The sequence below is a fragment of the Hemicordylus capensis genome, chromosome 3 (genome assembly GCF_027244095.1).
Source record: "Hemicordylus capensis ecotype Gifberg chromosome 3, rHemCap1.1.pri, whole genome shotgun sequence".
NCBI classification, from domain to species: domain Eukaryota; kingdom Metazoa; phylum Chordata; class Lepidosauria; order Squamata; family Cordylidae; genus Hemicordylus; species Hemicordylus capensis.
In genome coordinates, this window is record NC_069659.1 from 272,288,503 (window position 1) to 272,311,189 (window position 22,687).

At 40.3% G+C, this 22,687-nt stretch overlaps 1 protein-coding gene across 17 annotated transcripts in view; it reads left to right on the top strand.

Annotated features, from left to right (window-relative positions):
* ABLIM1 (actin binding LIM protein 1) overlaps nucleotides 1-22,687 on the top strand; it is a 325,523-nt gene that overhangs the window by 94,086 nt on the left and 208,750 nt on the right. For 9 of the 17 annotated variants that reach the window (XM_053312316.1, XM_053312312.1, XM_053312315.1 and 6 more), the window contains exon 1: nucleotides 4,799-5,042. The exons of 2 other annotated variants lie outside the window; for them this stretch is intronic. In XM_053312316.1, the coding sequence (XP_053168291.1) occupies nucleotides 4,799-5,042 (244 nt within the window). Of the gene's footprint in view, nucleotides 1-4,798; nucleotides 5,043-16,694; nucleotides 17,137-22,687 lie in introns of those variants that run through there. 6 more of the 17 variants (XM_053312328.1, XM_053312311.1, XM_053312322.1 and 3 more) reach the window with 4 other exon arrangements.

Sequence of the window (22,687 nt, forward strand, 5' to 3'; positions counted from 1 at the left end):
CAAGTGGAAGTGCTTTCTACTCATATGTGGGGCTTTTTGGAGTTCTAGCCAATGAACACCACTGAGAACCAGTGTGGTATAGTGGTTAGTGTTGGATTAGAGACCCGTGTTCATAATCCTGCCGAGCCATAAAGCTTACCTTTTTGTCTCAGCCTAACGCACCTTGCAGAAATTTGGTGAGAAGAAAACCCAGGGAAGACAATCTATGCTTCCCTGAGTTCGTTAAAGAAGGGTAGGTTAAAGAAATATAATTTTGCAAAATGCTTTCTTGGGACAATCCATATTTATTTCAAGAAGCCTTTCTTCAGAAGAGCAATGTAAGAATCCATTTGCCTGCCCATTTCAAATATTTATATTTGATGTAAGAAAACACCATTCCTTTCACAATCGGGTGATTCTGAGTACATAAAAAATAAGTGATAAATTATTATTGTTCATTTTAATCAGAAAAGGAAATAATATTTTAATGTATTCGGGGTAGTTATACATGGGCTAGCAAATATTTGAATTGCTTTCAGTCCCGTGAAGGAATTTCTTTGTGGAAAGCTGATGCAAACAAGAGGGTATCTTGCTCTGCATCTTGATATCCACAGCTTGATGTTTTGGCTAAGATAGATTATCTTTGGGCAGAGAAGGCTAAGTGTTCTGAAGAGGGACCTTGTTTGCCTGTTGCTTGACATACTGGTCGATGACTGGTACATGTGGTGTAAATTAGTTTAAATGACACTGAGAGAAAAAAAGTGATTCCTTGATCTTTTCCATTTTTAATTTTGGTTTTCTCTCCATTTAAAGGCTTGTTAAAAGATTTCATTGGAAGATAACTTCTGAACTCACTTTACCCTCAAGGTTTGTTTACAAGATCCAAGGCCATACAAAGGCCATCCTGAGGCGGTGGTAAGTTCAGAAGGAGATCAGTTAAAAAAGGACCAAGGGCCATTTACTCTGTTCATCTCAAGCAATGCTGCCATACAGGTGAAACTCGGAAAATTAGAATATCCTGCAAAAGTCCATTAATTTCAGTAATGCAAATTAAAAGGTGAAACTGATATATGAGACAGATGCATTACATGCAAAGCGAGATAAGTCAAGCCTTAATTTGTTATAATTGTGACGATCATGGCATACAGCTCATGAAAACCCCAAATCCACAATCTCAGAAAATTAGAATATTACATGGAACCAAGAAGACAAGGATTGAAGAATAGAACAATATCGGACCTCTGAAAAGTATACAGTGTACTGTGCTTGATTGGCCAGCAAACTCGCCTGACCCGACCCCATAGAGAATCTATGGGGCATTGCCAAGAGAAGGATGAGAGACATGAGACCAAACAATGCAGAAGAGCTGAAGGCCGCTAATGAAGCATCCTGGTCTTCCATAACACCTCATCAGTGCCACAGGCTGATAGCATCCATGCCACGCCGCATTGAGGCAGTAATTGCTGCAAAAGGGGCCCAAACCAAGTACTGAATACATATGCATGCTTATACTTTTCAGAGGGCCGATATTGTTCTATTCTTCAATCCTTGTCTTCTTGGTTCCATGTCATATTCTAATTTTCTGAGATTGTGGATTTGGGGTTTTCATGAGCTGTACGCCATGATCATCACAATTATAACAAATTAAGGCTTGACTTCTCTCGCTTTGCATGTAATGCGTCTATCTCATATATCAGTTTCACCTTTAAATTTGCATTACTGAAATTAATGGACTTTTGCACGATATTCTAATTTTCTGAGTTTCACCTGTATATTGAGTAGCAGAATTGTTACCTCTGGTGATCAGAATTCACAGGTCCGTAGAGAAACACAAATGACCCATAAATTAAGACACTCAACACAGCTCTGTAGGTAAAACACACAGTAGCTGAAATATTACATGTCAGTAGAACAACACTGAGGTTACCCGTGGATCTTGATTGTGTAAACTCAATACTGTCCTTGGAGGCGCAGGTGGTGGCAGTGTGCTGAAGCACCTTTTACCAACTCCGGCGGGTACGCCAGCTGCGACCATACTGGCTGCTCACTCATGCATTGGTAACATCCAGATTGGACTACTGTGATGCGCTCTACGTGGGGCTACCCTTGAAGACTGTCCAGAAGCTTCAGCTGGTTCAGAACGCTGCCGCAAGGATGCTCATGGGTGCAAGTTGCTTCACGAGTACTACACCCATCCTGCGTCAGCTTCATTGGCTACCAGTCCACTTCTGGGCTAGATTCAAGGTGCTGGTATTGCCCTATAAATCCCTACACGGTTTGGGGCCAGGGTACCTGTCAGACTGTATTTGACCATATGAATCTGCCAGGGCCCTCCACTCATAATCTCAGGCCCTGCTCATGACCCTGCCACTAACAAAGATCCGGTTGGCGGGGACTAGAGACAGGGCCTTTTTGGTTGTGGCCCCTCGGCTTTGGAACACCCTCCCTGAAGAGTTTCACCATTCTTCTTCCCTCAGTGTTTTTAAAAAACATCTCAAAATGCACCTTTTAAAGGAGGCTTTTTAATGCTCCATTATTGTTTTGTTATATATGGTAGGTTCTTTAGCTTTTTATAATTTTCAGTTATAATTTGAACCTAATAATTGTGGTTTTTAATCTGACTTTTAAATTAAAAAAATAGTTAATTTTATTACTTTTATTGTATCTGTGTCTATCTTATTGTTTTGAGCCGCCCCGAGCAATAGTGCACTGGAAGGGCGGTGTATAAATATTTTAAATAAATAAATATAAATAAATAAAGTAGTAGTACCCAGGTACCCTGCGATATCCTATAAGATTCTAGGACCAAGTTGTAGCATGCACTAACACTGACAGGCTGAAATGCAACTTGGAAGGGTTTTTGAAAGCATGAAATTAAACTGAAAACCTTAACCCCTACCCGCAGGGCACGGTTATGGTAAAGCCTGAATGAGGCTAGACAGGAGAAATATATTTTATTTAGGGATTTACATCCCACTTTTTCATGAGAACCTGAAAGCAGCTAGCAATATTAATGAAAATTAAAACAATAAAAAAGGTAAGAGCAAAAGCCAGCGAATAAAAACATGATCACCCAGTTAAAAGAAGGACCAGATATCATAAAAAGCAAATGCCATTAAAAGCTTCACATAACATGGTGGACATCTCTTGCTGTGACCTTTTATTTGTAATATTTGAATGGTTGTATCTAGAAATAGATCTTCGCGCCACCTTACATCACGTTCACATGAACAGTTTCATGTTGACCTTGAGTTTAACAAACTGTTAATGCATTTTAACTCATATACTGTTGCTGCTGAAAGAATAAAGTTTTTGTTTATTTTATATACCAGCCATGCACCACCTTTGGGAGCATTTTTCACACATTACGTTGACGCTCGTGTGGGTTGGGAGTGGGAATACTGCATGCAATCCCACTCCCTCCCACCCCACAGATTCAATGTAAACACTGGGGGAAAGTGTACACTCATTGTTCATGACAACTTTCGCAGAGTAAGACATGCTCCATTCCTTCCATTGTGAGCTGTAAAGACAGTATTGTTGAAAGTTTAGTGAGGATATAAGAACTTGTTTTCATTATTATATATTAAAAAGAGCAGGGCTGCTTCCTTGTATAGAAAGCAGAGGAAAGCTCTGGGATATCCTTGATGTTACTCCTCGAAGGAAAAAAAATAGGTGAAGAATGTTTGAACAGTACATACCTAAGCATACCTTATAAGATAATCTTCAGTGGAATATATTGGGCCATTGGACTTTATCCTGTAAATTCTGTCCAAGACATGTAGGGTCAAACCTTGAAGACTACAAATGTACAATCTCATCCATGGCCCACTTCACATGAATAATGAGCAGCATGGAGGCCACTTGGAATTGTAGCTATTCAGTGTGGGCAACCACTCATGAGACAGATCTGAAATAAGGATAGTGAGGATTCCCTGAAGTCACAAACTGTGACTATAATTTGTGCCCATCCTTATGCTCTGATGATTTCTGCTGCTTTTGAATGTGCTGATGGTGATTAACTTCACAGTTGCTCAAGGGGGAAAATCAATTAGATTAGCAAGTCATTAGGAGTGGATTAATGCAGATACCTGTTGTAAGTGTGACTGGTGAGGAGTGGGTAACAGTCAAGATCTTTGCAAATCTTCTGCTAATGAGTCTTTAAGGAAGAAAAGAAAGATCAGAATTTGGACAATATTTTTCAGAAAAGCAATTGCACTACTTATGTGAGATTACAAAAAAGATAACTTGGATAGGAACTACAGAAATGATATCTCTCAGGCAAATCTGTTTATGGCCAAAATACTATCTAAGACCTTCGGAAAATGGAACATGGTGAGCCTTCCTTGACTGCAATACATATGGGAAATGTTAGATTAAATGCACAGATTGGTGGTGTGAGGGGCTTATGATGGTTCTTCCCTAATAAGATTTCCACCACCGCATCAAGGGTATTGTTTTACAAAACTAATCTGCTTATGTACCTTAGATATGTCCTCTCTCTTGCTCAGGATATTAATCCGATTGTTCCATACTCTATATGCTTTCTCTTTGTGCTTATGCATACTATAGCAAAACATTGCTTGTTCCAATAGTGTTTGCAGGCAATCACCTGATGAAGTGTGCTTGTTATAATCTCTTGAAGATCACCACTAAAAATACTTCCTTCTTAATCTTCTTTAGCGAAGCGAGATAAGGATGTATGAGGACAGCATGCCAGGCGGATGGCTGTACAAGTGTTATGTATATGCGCGCACATACTCTCACTCAATCACTCTGGTTTACTTCCTTAGCTGCTCGCTTTACAGGCACCATAAAAATGCCATCTTTCCCCATTTTAAACAGTTTTGGGAAGCTTTGCGGATCAGGAAAAAGCAAGAGGTTGGTCTCTGAGCGGATAAAGTACAAAAACTCTGTCAAAAGGATGTCTATTATCGAAGACGGTGATATTGCTGAGGTCTTGTACCTCGTTCCTAAGGAGTCTGTGATGAAGCAGTTACCATATCTGAATCCAAATGACTACTATTTGTGTGAATGGGCATTTGATTATTCAGAAGATTCAGGTAAGTAGGAGAACTTCGATCTAATTTAGATTTGTTGTAGATGCAGTTTCAGTAGTCAAACTTTGTGGTGGACACAACATTTGCAAAGAGGAATGGTAATGGATAGACAGACAGTCCAAATAATCTAGAATTTGTTCTCTGGATTATGAGATGAAACACCATTGGCCTTACTTGTCTAAATATTTGTGGAATGGTAGAGCACTAATTAAATTCCAACAGGTGGCATAGATCTGAATTCTCAAGATGATCATTTTAGCAGATGTTAACGTGGCATTAGTTTGTATAGCTCTCCCTCCTGTATTGTAGAGATCTGTAGGTTAGAGAGTAGTCATCTTGTTGGTCTGGCAAGTCAGGAAGTTAGCTTTTTAAAACTATGGCTTTTATGTGTTATTGGGATAAACATTACTTTTAGAAAGATGTTCTGTAACCGTTAGATGCTTGCCCCAAATAAAAACTCTTCCTTCTGAATATGACACTATATCTGAATATGACACTATACACTGTGCCTGTGTATTCTAGCAGAACTCTAATGAGATTGGTTCATAGCTTGATAGATCTTCATCTCCTGATAATGAGAGAAAAGCTCATGGTTTCCTTCTGCTTTTGTAAAGCAATCTCAAGTATCATGAGAAATGCTAAATTCCAGTGGGTTTTGTAGAGTACAAATTAAGAGTTGGAAAGATCTTGTATCATTGCTTTATGTTAATATTCTCTGGAGGCAAGTGCAATTTCTGTTGCACTTCTGATGTCTCCAGTATCACTGTTAAGGAAGTAGTGGGATGTTTTGCAATGGATTCTTTGTTCCTGTAAGCACTGGTGATAAATGCTTGTATTTAAGCTGCCCATCTCTTTCACTTCAAGATTTTACAAGGGTTTTACAAATGGCTTATCGCCTCCATTTTACAAACTTTAAACCAGGAATTCAAAAGGATAAGGACACTTCGCAGAGAGCACCAAGGAATTAGTGGCAAATGCATGAAAAGAATTCGTCTAGTCAGCTTTCAAACCTGTCTCAGATTTCCAGGCAACCCAGTAGCTTCATCAGAAAGTAGCTTCTGTGGGTTTGTATTGCTTTCAAATTAGCCACAGCAAGTCCCCCCCCAATTGGTGTGTCTGTATAGATACTATAGAACACATTACAGCCAAAGTTGAGCATTTCCATCAAATCCTGTTCTCAGCAGGAGAAAGCTAAGCGCTTTCTTTAAAGTGCTTAATTTTTAAAAATGGAAATTGATAGGTCTTAAAAATGCTTAAGTGGCTAAATTGTGTCCATGAGGTGAAAATTAATCTCTTCCTATGCTCTAGTGGAAGGTATTTCACTCTTGTGCACAAGGTGAAAGAAGTTGTTCCAGTGACAGCCCCTCTTATTTTATCAGCTTCTGCTCCAGAGGTCCCTCAGCCCTGAAGGGGAGCTTTGTTAGGAGAAACTGTCTCTTGAAGGCAGGAGCTTAAACGCTTCCCTGAATGAGCAGAGCAGGTACTTGCTCCATTCTGGAGCCTGGCCATGGTTTTTATCCTGTCAAAGGGATCAATGTACTCGGTTCCTTTGATACTTTTGATTCCTACCTTTAGGATTAAGACTGTTAAATTGAGTGTTAAGAGATCTCTAGAGTTGAGGCTTTTGTGGTGTGATACCACTATGTAGACATTCAGAGGCTCGTTGTTGTTGTTGTTGCAACCTTGACAATTTCAGTTGACTTCTGTGGAATTCTTTTTCAAATGCAATGGAATCATTTTGTTTCCGAAGAATGGTAGGGCAGAGGCCTGTGTGTCTCCAAGTCAGAGACTTGTGTTTTGGACGGTATACAAATATGTTAAATAAATAAATGGTAAATGTACCAACCATTGGTTGCAGATTTCACTGCTGCACTGCTTGTCCTTTGGCAACAAGTGTCTTAGGCTATTATTCCAAATAATAGAATGCATTCTTAAAATGCATTGGGCATTGCTAGGGGATGTTTTGTTCTGAGAAGGCAGCAGATGAAATCTTGAAGATTGTGAGAAAATACTGACTTGATGAATACTGAGAAAAACATTGACCTTTAAAGTAGAATCTTGAAAGAAGATTTACAGTGTTTGCGCATTTGTAGTTTTTCACTCAAGCATCTTAGCAAGATGTATGTTTTGTTGCTTGCAGAACTAAAACAGAATTGTCTAATATCAGTGCGACAGTGGCCTTAATCACGTATTATGTTGAACACACAGTACTATGTATGCAAATACAGATGTGTATATAAACATATTGTTCATCCATTGTGTTCAATGCACATATAGCGGAACACTTCCTATCAGTATTATGAATTTGAGGGAGCTTGTACCTAGGTTCACGTTTTAAAAGAATACATGTATAGTCATTCACCTAAAAACATGTGCATGTATACAGACACCTGAATGCATGTACAACATAATGTCTGAATATGGTTAGTGATTCCCTTTGTTTTACAAAATCTGCGGGTAGAAAATTATGTGTTAAGCATGGTAATATATGCTCCTAATTGTTTGGTAAGTGCATACCAAATCAGATTGTAATATGCTTCTTAAAATGTTGTTGCTGCAATTCTGTTTTGGTGTAAAACCTTTCTTCTACCTTAAATTTAAAAAAATGAGAACATATGTTACTCCTTTACTCTTCTTCACAGCCTTTTGGTAAGGCTGCCCAACAGAATACTCTTGTTCTGTTTAACAAGGACAACCTTTTGTACTGCCTGTAAACAAGCTGGGGAAAGACCAATGAGACCTGGATTTAATTTTCTGACGTGAAATTAATTTTTTCAGATGGAGAGGAATAAAATTATTTATATTTATTTATATTATAAATAAGTGCTGAATGATTAATGTTCTGCCTACATTAGAAACCTGAAGCTGAAAACTTAGCTAGCCTAATTCAGTTAGGTGAAATGTAGCCCCACTTTGCTTCCTTTATCCCTTCAATCAGTCTCTCACAGCGCCAGTCATTCTTATACCCTCTATGAGGTTTTTCTCTATCACTTTTATTTTTCTCTACTCCCATGTAGCTCCCTCATAGGAACATAGGAAGCTGCCATTTCCTAGTCAGACCATAGGTCCATCTAGCTCAGTATTGTTTACACAGACTGGCAGTGGCTTCTCCAAGGTTGCAGGCAGGAATCTCTCTCAGCCTTTTCTTGGAGATGCCAGGGAGGGAACTTGGAACCTTTTCTTCCCAGAGTGGCTCCATCCTCTAAGGGGAATATCTTACAATGCTCACATATCAAGTCTTCCATTCATATGCAACCAGGGCAGACCCTGCTTAGCTATGGGGACAAGTCATGGTTGCTACCACAAGACCAGCTCAGCTCTCCTCTCCTCTCCTCTCCTCAGATGCAATCAAGCCCTCATCTTGATTGCATCTGCCTCACATTTCCGCCTGCTGTTTCCCAGTCATTCTGCATTTTCCTTAATTCCTTTCTGTCAGGAAAACAGGGACCTCTGTGCGAATTTTCCCCTCAAGTCAAATCTACCATCTATTTCTCCGACAGCAGCTCTAGTAATTTTCAGTGTTCAATAGCCACTCCCATGCCAGATGTTCTCTCTTCAATCACTAACACATTTGTGAACATTTCATGACACCATTATCGTCTAAGCCAATGGGGAAGATTGAAGACATTGTTCTATGTATGTATTTATTTAAGAACTACTGTATTTTCCCCCACCTGTTCTTTCAAACAGAAGGTTCAAGTTAGCTTACTTACATGTAATGCAATACTTCCTTTTGTTTTGGATGAAAGGTATAGAACTGGTTGGATGAATATTTATCAGATCCACAATGTAATGCTAGCCTGCTATATCTTCTCTGAAATAAGTCCCATTGAGTTCAATGGGACTTGGTCTCAGGCATGTTGTCTCTAATTTTTTTCAACTGTGTGCGGAATGAGTTTTGTTCTGGGCGGCAGTATCAAGGCAGTGTGTGTGCAAGTGCATTCAGAGTGGGGCCTTCTTGATTCAACTTGAGCAGGATCTAAAATTAACTGAGCGGACATCAAAAAATGTGTGAGTGCGTGCACATGCGGACGCTTTAGAACACTGCTCTCAGGTATGTGCTTATTGGATTAAAGCACTGGAGTCTGAGCTTGAACCAGCTGGCCTAACAAATATTAACTAATGCTTTGCACCAAGGCTCAGAAACGTAGGTGAGGCATACCAAAAGCTAGTAGAGCACAACATACACATTATGACTTTAAGCCATATATTTAAGTTCAGTTGGCACAAATGTTTAGGTTCAGCATGCTAACGTTTGAATTAACAGCACAAAAAATTCACATAATGTAATGGAAATCAATTTGCTCAGCTATTCAAAATGAGTCAACTTACTTCCTGCAGTTAAATATAGTAATTATTTTCACAAAAATATTTCTACTTCAACCACGGCAGTAGGAGAGCATTTGTTTTGTAAAATGAGCACTGGTATGAGCAAAGCATTGGCCTGAACCCAAATTAGGTTTATGACTTGTGTGGTTCAATGCTGTGTTGACTTAAAGGAAAAGTTCAGTTTGAGACATAGTATTTAAATGTTGCTGATTTAAGTACATATTGTTAGTAGGCACAAACTTTTGCTAAAGCCTGTGGTGCACACGTCTGTTTGTGATTAATGTAGAAATAACTAAGAGCGGCTACTGGACTAAAAAGAAAAAGAATAGCTGGGTTGGGGGGAAATGGAAATCTGTTTCCCTGGGCCAAGTATATCTTAATTTTCTCTAGTTTGTTTCTAAGGATAGTTCTCAGTGCCTAGACACTTTTGTTTCCTTTGAAACCATCGGTGGAAGGGAGACTTCAGTTTTAATCTTTCTCTCTGAGACTGAAGCTCCCATTACAAGTGCTAAGCTGATAGTAGTCCACTGGCAAAGATAGGTGTGTGTTCTTGGCATGGCCTGTAGACATAGCAGCACCTTAGCAGTGACCTCTGATCTTGTCAGGTCTCATAAGCAGACAAGGTTGGAGCTTAGTTTCTGTCTGTGAAGAAAGAAAAGAGAATTCCAATAACATCCTGAGTGACTGAGTGTATGAAGATTTCTTCTCAGTGACCAAGGAAGAGATTGATCAGCTTATTTAGTTCTTATTTGTTCTTTAGATCATGATAAAGTTGTCAAATTCTTCAGGCTTAAGGAAAGTAAATCACACAATTATCCAAATAAAACTGGTGTGGCTGGGTCTGAGTGTGTGTCTTAGCCATGGGTCTAGGCAGCCTTATTTTATTCCTTACTTTTAAATAGGTCTGTGTTTTGTAGACACAATACATCCATACAGACCTTTTCATTGCTGGATTAACAGATGCTGAATTTAGATTAGCACTAACTCTAACTAGTCCACTTCTGCTCTATACTTGTATTTCTGCTAACTGCACTCAGATCTATTTTTTTCCTGTAAACAGAAGGCGACCGAGAATGACTAAAAAAGAATGATCTGGACATGCATTTTTATTGTGGATGAGTGCACATCGGCTGCTTTGCTTGTTACAGGTTAGAAGAGTACACACATGTGCATGTCATCCCATTTGAAGATTAATAAATATCTATTTTGTTGCATGTTTAAGTGCTTGGGATCTGCAGCCGATTGTGGCTGCCTGCTGTGCATATCTTACTTGTATATACATCAGGGACAGGGAGGACTCTGTCACCGAGAAGATTGCCTCTCTGCAGTTGCCAGGTGGATAGCATCTTTGCTTGAATTTGTGTTGAATGGGATGAGCTCTCACGGCTTGGAGTGGTGGTACATAGTTTCCAAAAACTTATATACAGCACACGCTGGGAAAACATAAATTTAGCACTTAACAGTTATGTACCAGTGGGTGAATCCTTTACATTTGGTGGCATTGTGTGCTTGCTATAGCTAGCTAGGGAATAGCTAGGGAAGCGAGAGCCAGCATGGTGTAGTGGTTAGAGTGCTGAACTAGGACCAGGGAGACCCGAGTTCAAATCCCCATTCAGCCATGAAACTAGCTGGGTGACTCTGGGCCAGTCACTTCTCTCTCAGCCTAACCTACTTCACAGGGTTGTTGTGAAAGAGAAACTCAAGTATGTAGTACACTGCTCTGGGCTCCTTGGAGGAAGAGCAGGATATAAATGTAAAAAAACAAACAAAACACCTTTGGGAGCTAGATTTCCTGTATTTGGAAGTTGGATCATTATATGTGGCACAACTTGGGCCTTATAATAATTATAGCCCAGTTGAAGCAGTTCAAACAAGATTCTTAAGGTCAACCTTGTAGATGGCAAGGCAGACCTCTAATTCCATCTTATGATTGGAAATGGGTATGTGTAAAATTCGGACTCGAATATGGATCTGTCTATGTAATGATTGGCTTAAAGTGAAGTTAGATCTGGTAGGGTTGGTTGCTTTAATTTTAAAAGATGCATTTAATTTGACATGGAAGGAAACAAATGATAAACTTAGCACCATTGGGTTGGATTTATCATTCAAGACTCCTGTAGGTAATGCAGGTATGGAGAAGCTAAAGTCAATGGTTAGGCAACGACTAAGAGACACAGAGGCTGTTTTCACAAGTAGCCAAACCCAGGCTGAAGCAGTCAAGCCTGAGGTGGTCTGCCCATGAGAACCGCCAGGATGCACCCAGAGCCCGGTGGTGCTGTGGCTCTAAATGCAGTGCCAAAGCCCAGCATGTAGCCAAGGCTAAGAGTACAAATGTGCCCAGGACTGTGTGTCAGCTTGCAGCTCGTGCTGATGCAGAGACGGACACCTAGAAATCCCCCAGTGCACTGCACTTGGCACACGGTGCACTGTGGGATTCTTGGAGGCCAGGACAATGAGTCCCAGCCTCTGTTTGCCTGTGTTGCTGGGAGCAGTGCTGATAGTTGTCCGTGCTGCTTCTGGTAACACTGGTTGAGTGGGAGTGTGGCTTGTGCGCTGCCCAGGTTCACGTTGAACCCCGCCTTCCCACCCATCCGCCTGACCAATTGCGCACATGTACAGTTGTGTTAATAGCCCCATAGATAGATTGGATATGTATTTATTCAATTTTATTCAATTCAATTCAATTCAATTTAATTTAATTTGTATACCACCCTTCCAAAATGGCTCGGGGCAGTTTACAACAGAATACAAACAATTAAAACCAGTTAACACTTAAAATCAAAACTATAAAAACAGAATAAAAGCCCTGGAAAACCAGGGCAAACATTTAAAACAACTTAAAACAGTTTACAACAGTTTAAAAACCCTGGAAGGGCAGGCCAAACAGATAGGTTTTAAGAGCTTTCCTGAAAGACAGTAATGAACTCAAATTACGGATTTCTGCTGGGAGTGCTTTCCACAGCCCAGGAGCAGATACAGAGAAGGCCCGCCTCTGAGTCGCTACCAGACGAACCAGTGGTAACTGGAGACGGACCTCTTCAGATGACCTTAATGTGCAGTGAGGATGATGCAGAAGAAGGTGCTCTCTACGATAACTCGGACCTAAGCCATTAAGGGCTTTAGAGGTAATAACAAGCACTTTGTATTTTGCCCAGAAACATATCAGCAGCCAGTGTAACTGTTTCAAGACAGGCATAATAGGGTCTCTCCAGGTTGCTCCAGAGACCAATCTGGCTGTCGCATTTTGAACTAACTGAAGTTTCTGAAATACGTACAAAGGCAGCCCCACGCAGAGCGCATTGCAGTAGTACATACTGCATGATATAGTATGGATTTGTGCTACAATTTGTAGAATTCATCATTGGCTGAATTAAAAATTGCTCCTCATTTTTTTCTTCTGCTTTTTTGTTATACAAATTTATGTATAATGGTATTAAGATTTTGTTTTAAGATGTTTTAATGTAAGGATGTTGTAAATACTGATTGCAGACTTCAGTAAAGTTAAAGATCTGATAAAGGACAGTATTTTACTATCCTTTGATAAGGGGCAGTATTTTATTTAGTTGTATCCTAAATATTAGGAACACCTGAACACTGTATGTTGTTCAGACCATATAATGAGTCTTTCATAATTTGAATGAAATTAAAACTCATTTGGTTTCTCCTATACTTTAAGCCTGAAAGAAATTACACCTTGTAACTGTCAACTGTGGTTATGGCTAGTGCTTATAGACAATTGCTTTGCACTAATGTCCAGAGGAACAGAAGAAACAAATACCTTCACTGTGACCGGATGAGGTAAAATTAAGCACATTATTGCTAAGTGAAGCATGTTATTGAATGTGGCAGGTTACTTTTCAGTGCTATTAAAGGCTATAAACTACCAAGTCCTTTAGACTCTCTACTTTAACCTTTTCAGATTTCCTGTTCAAATTAGAATCTTATCTGCAAAATGTTCTGCAGGCTAAATTAAGTCCTGGACTTTCCTTTCCACAAACCCAGTGGACTGAAATTAACTTGGTAACCTATTCTGACCTTAGATTTGTCTCACCATCAGGGGATATATTTTGAATCTGAAACTACCCAGATACAGCAAAAAATTCCCCCTTCTTGGGAGCCAGGGGCTCCCTTTCACTTTAGGCAATGTACCTTGTAAAAGTTAACATGATCATAACTTTGATTATGGTGAATTGATCGCAATATAATTTGAGGAAGGAATGGAAGAGTGACTGCAAAGCAAAGTTGGGGGTGAGGCTCCTAGCCTTCTTTCAGGCCTTACCGATCCAGAAGCTTTATAGTTTCTGCTAATGCTGCACATTCTCTTCAGAGCCTGAGTGTACATAGTTCATGGTGCCTCAGTAGGCTACATTCCAATCTGAGACTCAGAGTTGCAGTTCAAATCCCTGATGATATAGCTCTAAGTACTTTCAGAGTGCTCGGAGAACAGCTCTGGACATCAACCTCTTCTTTCCATTCTTGCAAAAACGGTACCCATATTTTTACTAAACCATATACTCATTCATATGGATTTTAATAGACAAAAATGTGATGTGAGAATTTGGGACCCCAGTTGGGTCCCAAAGCTAAGGACAATGCTGCTGCTTACAATTGTGCTGTTTGCTGCAGTTGTTGGATAAGCTATGGAAGTAAAGTGTGCATGTAGCTGCATCTTTAAAAAAATATCTGCATACAACTGGGAAACTGTTTACTTACAACTGGACAATCCAGTTGGATTTCCTAGAAATGTGCACACAGATGTTAAAGGATGTGTATAACTGGCTTTCATTTGGCACACTTTACACATATAACACCATTGTTTCCCACAACAATTGTAACCTGTAGCACTGCTCTTTACAATGGAATTGAAGCAAAATGTACCTAAGCACAAAACCCTAGTTTACATAATATTTGCAGAATTCTGCAACTGAGGGATGAACAAAACATGACATTGGAGATCATGATTGGATCTCCTGACATATTATTCTCTTTCAGAAAGCTGCTGTAGGATTTCTCAGTTTGGATCAGGGCCCAAGGGAAGGGGTTAACCCTTCTCCTCTCTTGCTGATTCCCCAGTGCAAATCACCGTGTCCCTGATCTGCTATAAGCCATGAAGGGAAGAGGTATGAATTATGCCTATATGCTTTCTCCTCCATAGCTGACTGTAGCAGGGAGGGAAAGAAGGGTTAACCTCTTCGCCTTGTGACCCTGATCCAAATTGGGAATCCTCACAGTTGCTTACTCGGGGGGAACGGGTTAAGAGATTGGGTCATCATTCTCCCATGTGTCAGGTTTAGTTTGGCCCTGGTTCTCTAGTGTTTTGACTGTGGAATAGATTGAATGTGATTCCTAACCTCTCCAGTGTAATTTTTTGAAAGTAATTATCTTAAATTGCAAATGCATCAAGATAGAAGAAGGAGATTAATTGGTTCTTTTCTCTAGCTGGATGTTAAACAGATGGGTCTGTGCTAAGAAAGAGATGAAATAACCGTGTAAATCCTTAACACATGTGAAAAATGTGACTTGGCAACTTGGGGACAGGGAATACTGATCTCCAGTGGTTGCCCTGACATGTCAGCTGCTCTTCAAAGTGGAAAATAAATTGTGCTTAACTGAATAAAACTTCTTTAGTGAGGTCACAGCAACAAATGGTTAACTGTTTTTATGTGCAGATAGTGATTTCTGGAGGGTTTACAGAATGGCAGCTTTTTGAAAGCGCCACTATTTATGAATGGTCAGCTTATGTGCCTCTATTAGGGGCCGGAGTGCAGTACAACCTGCAAAAGAGCATTTAGCCCAAACTGGCCTGCAAACTTTTAGTGATGGACAATATTGAAGAGCAACAAGGTTGTAACCCGCTATCACTTGGTGAGGCCTTAGAGCTATTCTTAGCAGTTCAACGAGTCACCATGCTGGAATGCCAGCCTTTTGAGGCACTGATCCTACTGCTTATCAGGGATCTCACAATAGAAGTCCAGCCTAGACTCATGTGGGAACAGACACGTTTTCCACATGCATTTTTTCCTGTGCTTCTCATGTATTCAAATAACAAACACAAATTAATAAACAATACAAGGAAGACCAGATTTTTTTACATCCCTGGTATATTTAGTGGCATGAAGGAATACAAGTGTGTGTGTGTGTGTGTGCACGCACGCACGCACGCACGCACGCATGTGGATGAACACACACACGCACACACTTCCAGCAGATAATCCAATGGTCTCAATGGATGGTCTTGAGCAAGGCAGCATCATTTCACCTCTTAACACAAATCATTTCCCCCATATGAGGATTCCTGATTATACCTGCATGAGTACTTTGTAAACAACTGTGTGAATCAGAACCAAGTTATATGACCAGCAGTGATGCCTCTGACTGTAGCGATATTTTTTGAATCCAATACAAGAAGAGGAATTCCTGCTGGCATCTATGAATGTCTTGTCTCTTAGTTTTGTCCATGCAAGTAGGTGCTGTGAAAATGTCCTGCTCATGTAAGAAAAGCATATAAGATGTGAAACAGCATTCAGTTTACCTTATATAAAATGGTGACGTACCTCAGGTAGTTACAAGCCTCACATAAGGTTTGTAAAATAGCATGCAAAAAATACTATACAAATGATATAGTCATATTATTGGGGTTTCCCCCTCTTTGGAGCTAGATGTGATCTTATCTCTATACTGTAAAAACACATCTCCAAGGGCCTATTGCCAAGGAATTTACTCAATGATAAGAACAAAAGAAAGAAGTAGCAAGCTAAAGAACAGAATATCACAATGGAAACATTCCCAGCATATGGGTTTTTAGTTTAGAATTCAGTATGTTTTAAAATAAATGATTTCAGAAATGTGGCCTGTGGCCCAGAATGGGTGATCAGTCTGCTGACTCTGAGCATGGAGGACAAAGTGGTAAAGTGGGAGAGAGAAATATTTCCAAATCAAGGTTTGTAAGTGTGTGCTTCATGTGTGCTACATTCCATTGGTGGGACCTCTTGATACATTTTGTCTGCTGCTGTTTTAAACATGTTGGTATATGATTCACGCAACTTGCGCCTGTAACTGGCTTGTTCTGTGGTGCACTTCCTGTGCTCCCTCTGATAACTGAAACCCTACATACAACACAGGCTTGCTGCAGCCTGCACCATCTCTGTCTGATTCAGTATTTCTCTTGAGTGGCTTCTGTCTCAGCTGGCAGAGAGAGAACACACACATCACATGCACAAATATATCCAGTAAATCACTCTTTTCTTCACTTAGTTTACTTGAATTAGTTCTGTGGCGGCACTCACTTGCACTCTAGTATCTGTCACTGGAGGGAGTCCTGGGTTGTCTGCTCTGTTGTGCATTGTCAGAAGACTGCAAGGTGGTGTCAATGACTGTGGCTTACAGACAGTGGGATTTTGCCTGCGTTACTCAGCGGCTGCTGTTGCTGATTTTTTAAAATCTTCCTCTTGCAGAAGGGGCAGAGTCCATACACTGGGAAGAGCTGCCGTTAGGAAAAGTAAAGCAGGCAGGGAAGGAAAGAGTGAAAGGACGAGAGTTAAAACGAGGAAGAGACGACACCAAGTGTTTTGATTACGTCAGCTCTGGTGGGAAAACAGAGAGAGTTCTCTGGAACAAGACTCCCTCCTGGACAATTTTGTTGTTGTGATCTTTGCCCGCTACTTCTGGAAATAGAGCTCAAGTGTGTATATGTGTTTGTAAAATTTCTCCGTTTATCTTTGCTGCTTCCACAACCAACACGATTCACTGATCATGGTGAAAGAAAAAGGTAATTTAACCATATATTTTCTGGGTTAGAATTGAAATGGCTTGACAAATTAGTGTGTTCATCATGTGTGATTTTCTTCATAAAAACTGGTGTGCCAGTGGTCTTTCTCTCCTTGTTGTTCATTTTTATTCTCTAATTCTTTGTTGTTGTTTTTTGTTTAGCAAGTGAGTTCTTTAAAGGGTATTTTTGGGACAGCCGCTTCCAAATATACATTCAGTGTTCTTCTTGATCCATTTTTAAAATATAGGCATAGACTTGTTTTTATTGTGCTTGGCCTTGACAAGTTCTTATTCAGGAGTCTGTTGTAATGGACTTTGGCATTATGATTTTAAATACCATTAAGTTGCTTTCTGTACCCACATAATTTCTAAATGGTCCCATTTTAGAACTAGTCCGGAACAATCAGTGACAAGACCTCAGCTTTAAGAATCTCTGCCTAATGTTGCAAATCTGTTTGTTCTGTAGAAAATCTATAGTTGGTTTTATAGAAATGTTGCAGATAGAAATGAGAATATTCTGGAGCAAATGGCTTGATCTGCTACTCTTAGATTTTTGCTTCTGAACATGCAAACACAAGAGGAATTGCTCACTTTAAGAAAGATTCTACTGCATCTCTTCATTATTGATGAGATAATTAAGATGTTCTTGATTTGAATTTGAAACGTGGACTGATGATTTATGCGGACTTTGTTTTCATTTTTATTATTTTGTGTGCATGCCCTTACCTTATGGTTAGCTTCCATAACTCCTCTTGAGTCTAATGCAAGGAAGAGATTACTGTGCCACTATGAGTAAATACAATATAGATAGTAATAACTTTGTATCCCACAAAACTATCTTAGGTTACAGCAGCTTCCCCTTTCTCATCACAACAAGGTATTTTGGACTGAGAGACAGGGATAATGCTTTGGCTCAAGGTCACCCCCTGAGCTTCATCATACTGAGTGTGGGGATTTGAACCTGGATCTCCCTGGTCCTAGTGCAGCACTCGAACTGCTACATTACACTGGCTCTAAGGCCTGCTTCTGACATATGATCGGCCGGGGGAATAACATTGACTCCTGAGGCAGTGAGAAGAATGGAATGGGGCTTAAAGAACTAGTCCTGGGTCTTCTCTTAAAAAGAGCCTGATATACAAGTGTATCAACATGCACCTGTTACCCAGAGAAAGTTCACATTTAGCAAAATTCAAGAAGCTGATGTGGTGGGTTTTATTTGTTTGTTTGTCAAATTTGTACACCGCCCCAAACTTTCATCTCTGGGTGGTTAACAATAACATAAAACAAGTTAAAACATACACAAAGATCTTAGAACAATTTAGGCAATCTAAAAATCAAAAACAGATTAAAATGTCAAAATTTAAAAAGTTGAAAAGGCTTGGGTAAAGAGGTGAGTTTTCAAGTGCTTTTAAAAAACGTGGAGATGGGGAGGATCATATTTCAGTAGGGAGCGCATTCCACAGTCTCAGGGCAGCAACTGAGAAAGCCTGCCCCCTGTGTGGCCACCAGCCGAACTGATGGCAACTGGAAACAGATCTCTCCAGATGACCTCAATGGGTGATGGGGCTCATAAAGAAGAAGACGTTCTCTTAAATACCCAGGGCCTAAGCTGTTTAGGGCTTGATAGGTTATAACTAGCACTTTGTATTTTGCCTGGAAGCCTCTTGGCAGCCAGTGTAAAGGTGATGTGATCTCTCCGAGATGACGCAGATACATAGACATATAGGAAACTGCCATATACTGAGTCAGACCATCTCGCTCAGTATTGTCTACACAGACTGGCAGCAGCTTCTCCAAGGTTGCAGGCAGGATTCTCTCTCAGCCCTATCTTGGAGATGCCAGGGAGGGAACTTGGAACCTTCTGCTCTTTCTAGACCAACCTGACTGCTGCATTCTGTACCAACTGGAGTTTCTGGAATTCTGTACAAAGGCAGCCCCATATAGAGCACATTGCAGAAGTCAAGTCTGGAGGTTACCAACATATGTACCACTGTTTTGAGTTCATTCATCTCAAGAGACAGACACAGCTGGCATATCACCTGAAGCTGATAGAAAGCTCCTCGGGCCACTGCCTCAACCTGAGATACCAGAGAGAGGTGTGGATCCAGAAGCACTCCTAGACTGCGTACCTGTTCCTTATGGAGAAGTGTGACCCCATCTAGATCAGGGAGATCAAAATCATCTCTGGAGTTCTGACTCCACACCATAACTACCTCCGTCTTATCTGGATTCAGTCTGAGTTTATTCCCCCTCATCCAGTCCCATTACTGCTTCCAGGAAGGCATTTAGGGAGGTTATGCCATCTCCTGATGATGTTGACATGGAAAAATAGATCTGGTTGTCATCAGCATACTGATAACACCCTGCACTATATCCCCTGATGATTGGTTTCATGTAGATGTTAAAGAGCATTGGAGACAGTATGGAGCCCTGAGGGATGCCACACATAAGCTCAGATTTCAAAGAGCAACAGTCTTCAGTCAACACCATCTGTAATCTGTCTGAGAGGTAGGAGCGGAACCACTGTAAGATAGTGCTTCCCGCCCCTAACACTCTCAGACATTCCAGAAGGATACTATGGTCAATAGTATCAAAAGCTGCCAAGAGAGCCAAAAGGACCAATAGAGTCATGCTTCTTCTGTCAATGCATGCATTCTGTGGAAATTAAACACACAAGTTACCCTTTTCCATATTACACAGGCATAGGTGTCTAGGTATGGTTGTGAATTTTCATGTCTTGGTGGGGGGAGGGAGTAGTAGAAGTTGTTTTTATTTTTGTTGGTTGTTTTTTATTGGTTGTTTTTATTTTTAAATTTCTATAGCTTTCATTAAAGTTATAAAAATTCATTAAAAGCGGTCTCAAGTTGATTTACAGAAAAGTTAATAACAAGGCTATAAATATTACACAACTAAAATATTAAACTACAATATAAAAATACAATACAAATCTAATTAAAAGATTTTTAAAAGGAACAATATAACCATAGAATATACAAAGAAGCCGCAATAGGAACAATCATATAAAAGCCTGGGTAAAAAGCCAAGTTTTCACTCGCTTTCTAAAAACTGTGATGGAGACAGAGGAACATATGTCCACCAAAAGAACATTCCAGAGTCTGGGGGCAACAAATAAGAAGACCCTTTCCCACTTGCACGACAGCTGAGCCTCCCTCATTGTCAGAACATGGAATAGAAACTGCCTCCCCTGCCGCAATGACCTTGTCAAACGGAGAAGAGAGCTGGTCTTGTGGTAGCAAGCATGATGTGTCCCCTTAGCTAAGCAGGGTCTGCCCTGGTTGCATATGAATGGGAGACTAGATGTGTGAGCACTGTAAGACATTCTCCTCAAGGGATGGAGCCGCTCTGGGAAGAGCAGAAGGTTCCAAGTTCCCTCCCAGGCTTCTCCAAGATAGGGCTGAGAGAGATTCCTGCCTGCAACCTTGGAGAAGCCACTGCCAGTCTGTGAAGACAATACTGAGCTAGATAGACCAATGGTCTGACTCAGTATATGGCAGCTTCCTATGTTCCTATTTTCCTAAGTGGGCAGCAATCCTTGCAAGCAGGCAACCTCTCAGATATCCAGTGCCCAAACTGTTAAGGGTTTTTAAGGTCAAAACTAGCACCTTGAATTGGACCCGGAAACAAATTGGTGGCCTGTGAAGCTCTTTCAAAATGGATGTAGCGTGATCCCAGTGGGCAGCTCCAGATAAAAACCTAGTAGCCGCATTTTGTACTAGCTGCCGATTATTCTTCAAGGGCAGCCCCACATAGAGCACATTACAGTAATCCAGTGATGTACCTAAGGCATGGGTAACTGTGGCCAGATCCGCCTTTTTGAGAAAATGATGCATCTGGTGCACTAGTCGAAACCATGCAAAGGCACCCTTGGCCACTGCCTCCACCCAAGTTCCAAAAGCTGAGCTGGGTCCAGCGGTACCCCCAAGCTGCCCAGTTGCTCTTTCAAGGACATTACATCCATCTTGTCTGGATTTGATCTCAGTTTATTAACCCACATCCAACTCATCATGGCCTCCAGCCCCCAACTCAGGACATTCACTGCCTCCCTAGGATCAGGTGACAGTAAGAGATAGAGATGAGTGCCATCTGCATGTTGCTGACAATTCAGTTTAATTTTGATCAAAGCGGTTTGATCCAGTACTAGTTGGAAATTAACTAATTGTGTTCAGCCTGGGGATGCTGATGCTTTTCTGGCACCAGCATTGTGCATTTAATATGATAGGCAGAAGTGTAACAGATAAAACTTTTCCCAGTGCATTTCCATGCTGAAGCTGGTTGCACCTGCTGCATTTCTTCTTGCCAGACCTGGTACTGAAGGTACAGGAACTCAAACAGAAAGTATTGGCAGCCTTACATCAACTTTTTTGGTGACTGTGAAGGAGCTGTTTAGCACTGGTATTTTTCTGCTCAACAGAAAGTTCCTCTTGAAGAGATAGCTAGATCTGAACTAATGACATTGGTTAATGCTCAAGGCCACAATGCAAATGCAGTTCAGTGAGATTAATTCCCTCGTTTGTATAGTATGACCCCAAAGCAAGACTTTCTTGGACCAGAAGCAGTGATGATTTCCCAAGCTAAGAAGCAGGGATGCATAGTGGCGCTTCCAGTATCCTGTGGTGAGAGAGGCTATTCCCATTTCTAACAGCAGACTCCACCCACTGACTATACATACACTGAAGAATACCAAAGTTGTGTCCTCATACAGGACTCTATCAACAAGCTTGTTGTCATTCCCAAGCCCATCCACCATGCTAATTTGTGAGGAAATAGCTTTGGGAAAATGAATTAATTGGGCAGCCATAAAACTGATGTGTTGTGGTACTGACAGGTCTCATTTCAACTACAAAAAAGGACACTCCCAATGGAGTGAAGGGCAAATCAGTAGATATATTTTTCTGTCAATTAGTTTTATTTAATTGTTTGTTTGTTTGTTTATTTATTTATTTATTTATTTATTTATTTATTTATTTATTTATTTATTTAAACTATTTATATCCCACCCCTCCAGTGCAATACTGCTCAGGGCGGCTTACAACAATAACCTAGATACAGATACAAGTAATAATTTTTTTTTAAGTCAGATTAAAAACAATTATTAGGTTCAAATTAAAACTGAAAATTATAAAATGCTAAAGAAGCTAAAGAACTTACCAGAAATAACAAAATAATGATATTAAAAATCATCCTTAAAAAGGTCTATGTGCTCAGGCAACTCTAATATGTACATAAGAAAACTTGGAAGCTGGACTGCTGTTCTGATGCCATTGACATATTGTTTGAAATATATTTTAATGAAGCTATAGTATCATATTTACTCATGCACATATGTTCTAACTAGTATGTCTCAACTGTTTGTTGTTTTGGCTTTGCTTGGCCAAGTTGTCCTTTGCTGTTACACCCAAGGACACTCTTCTCTATCCTGTATGCAGGAATGGGGTGGGTGGGAAATGGCTTATGTGTACCTGTCTTCCGCATGTCCATTTGTCAACTGAAAATGTGAAGCCTCCCTGAGGAATGCAACAGAATGTGTTGGT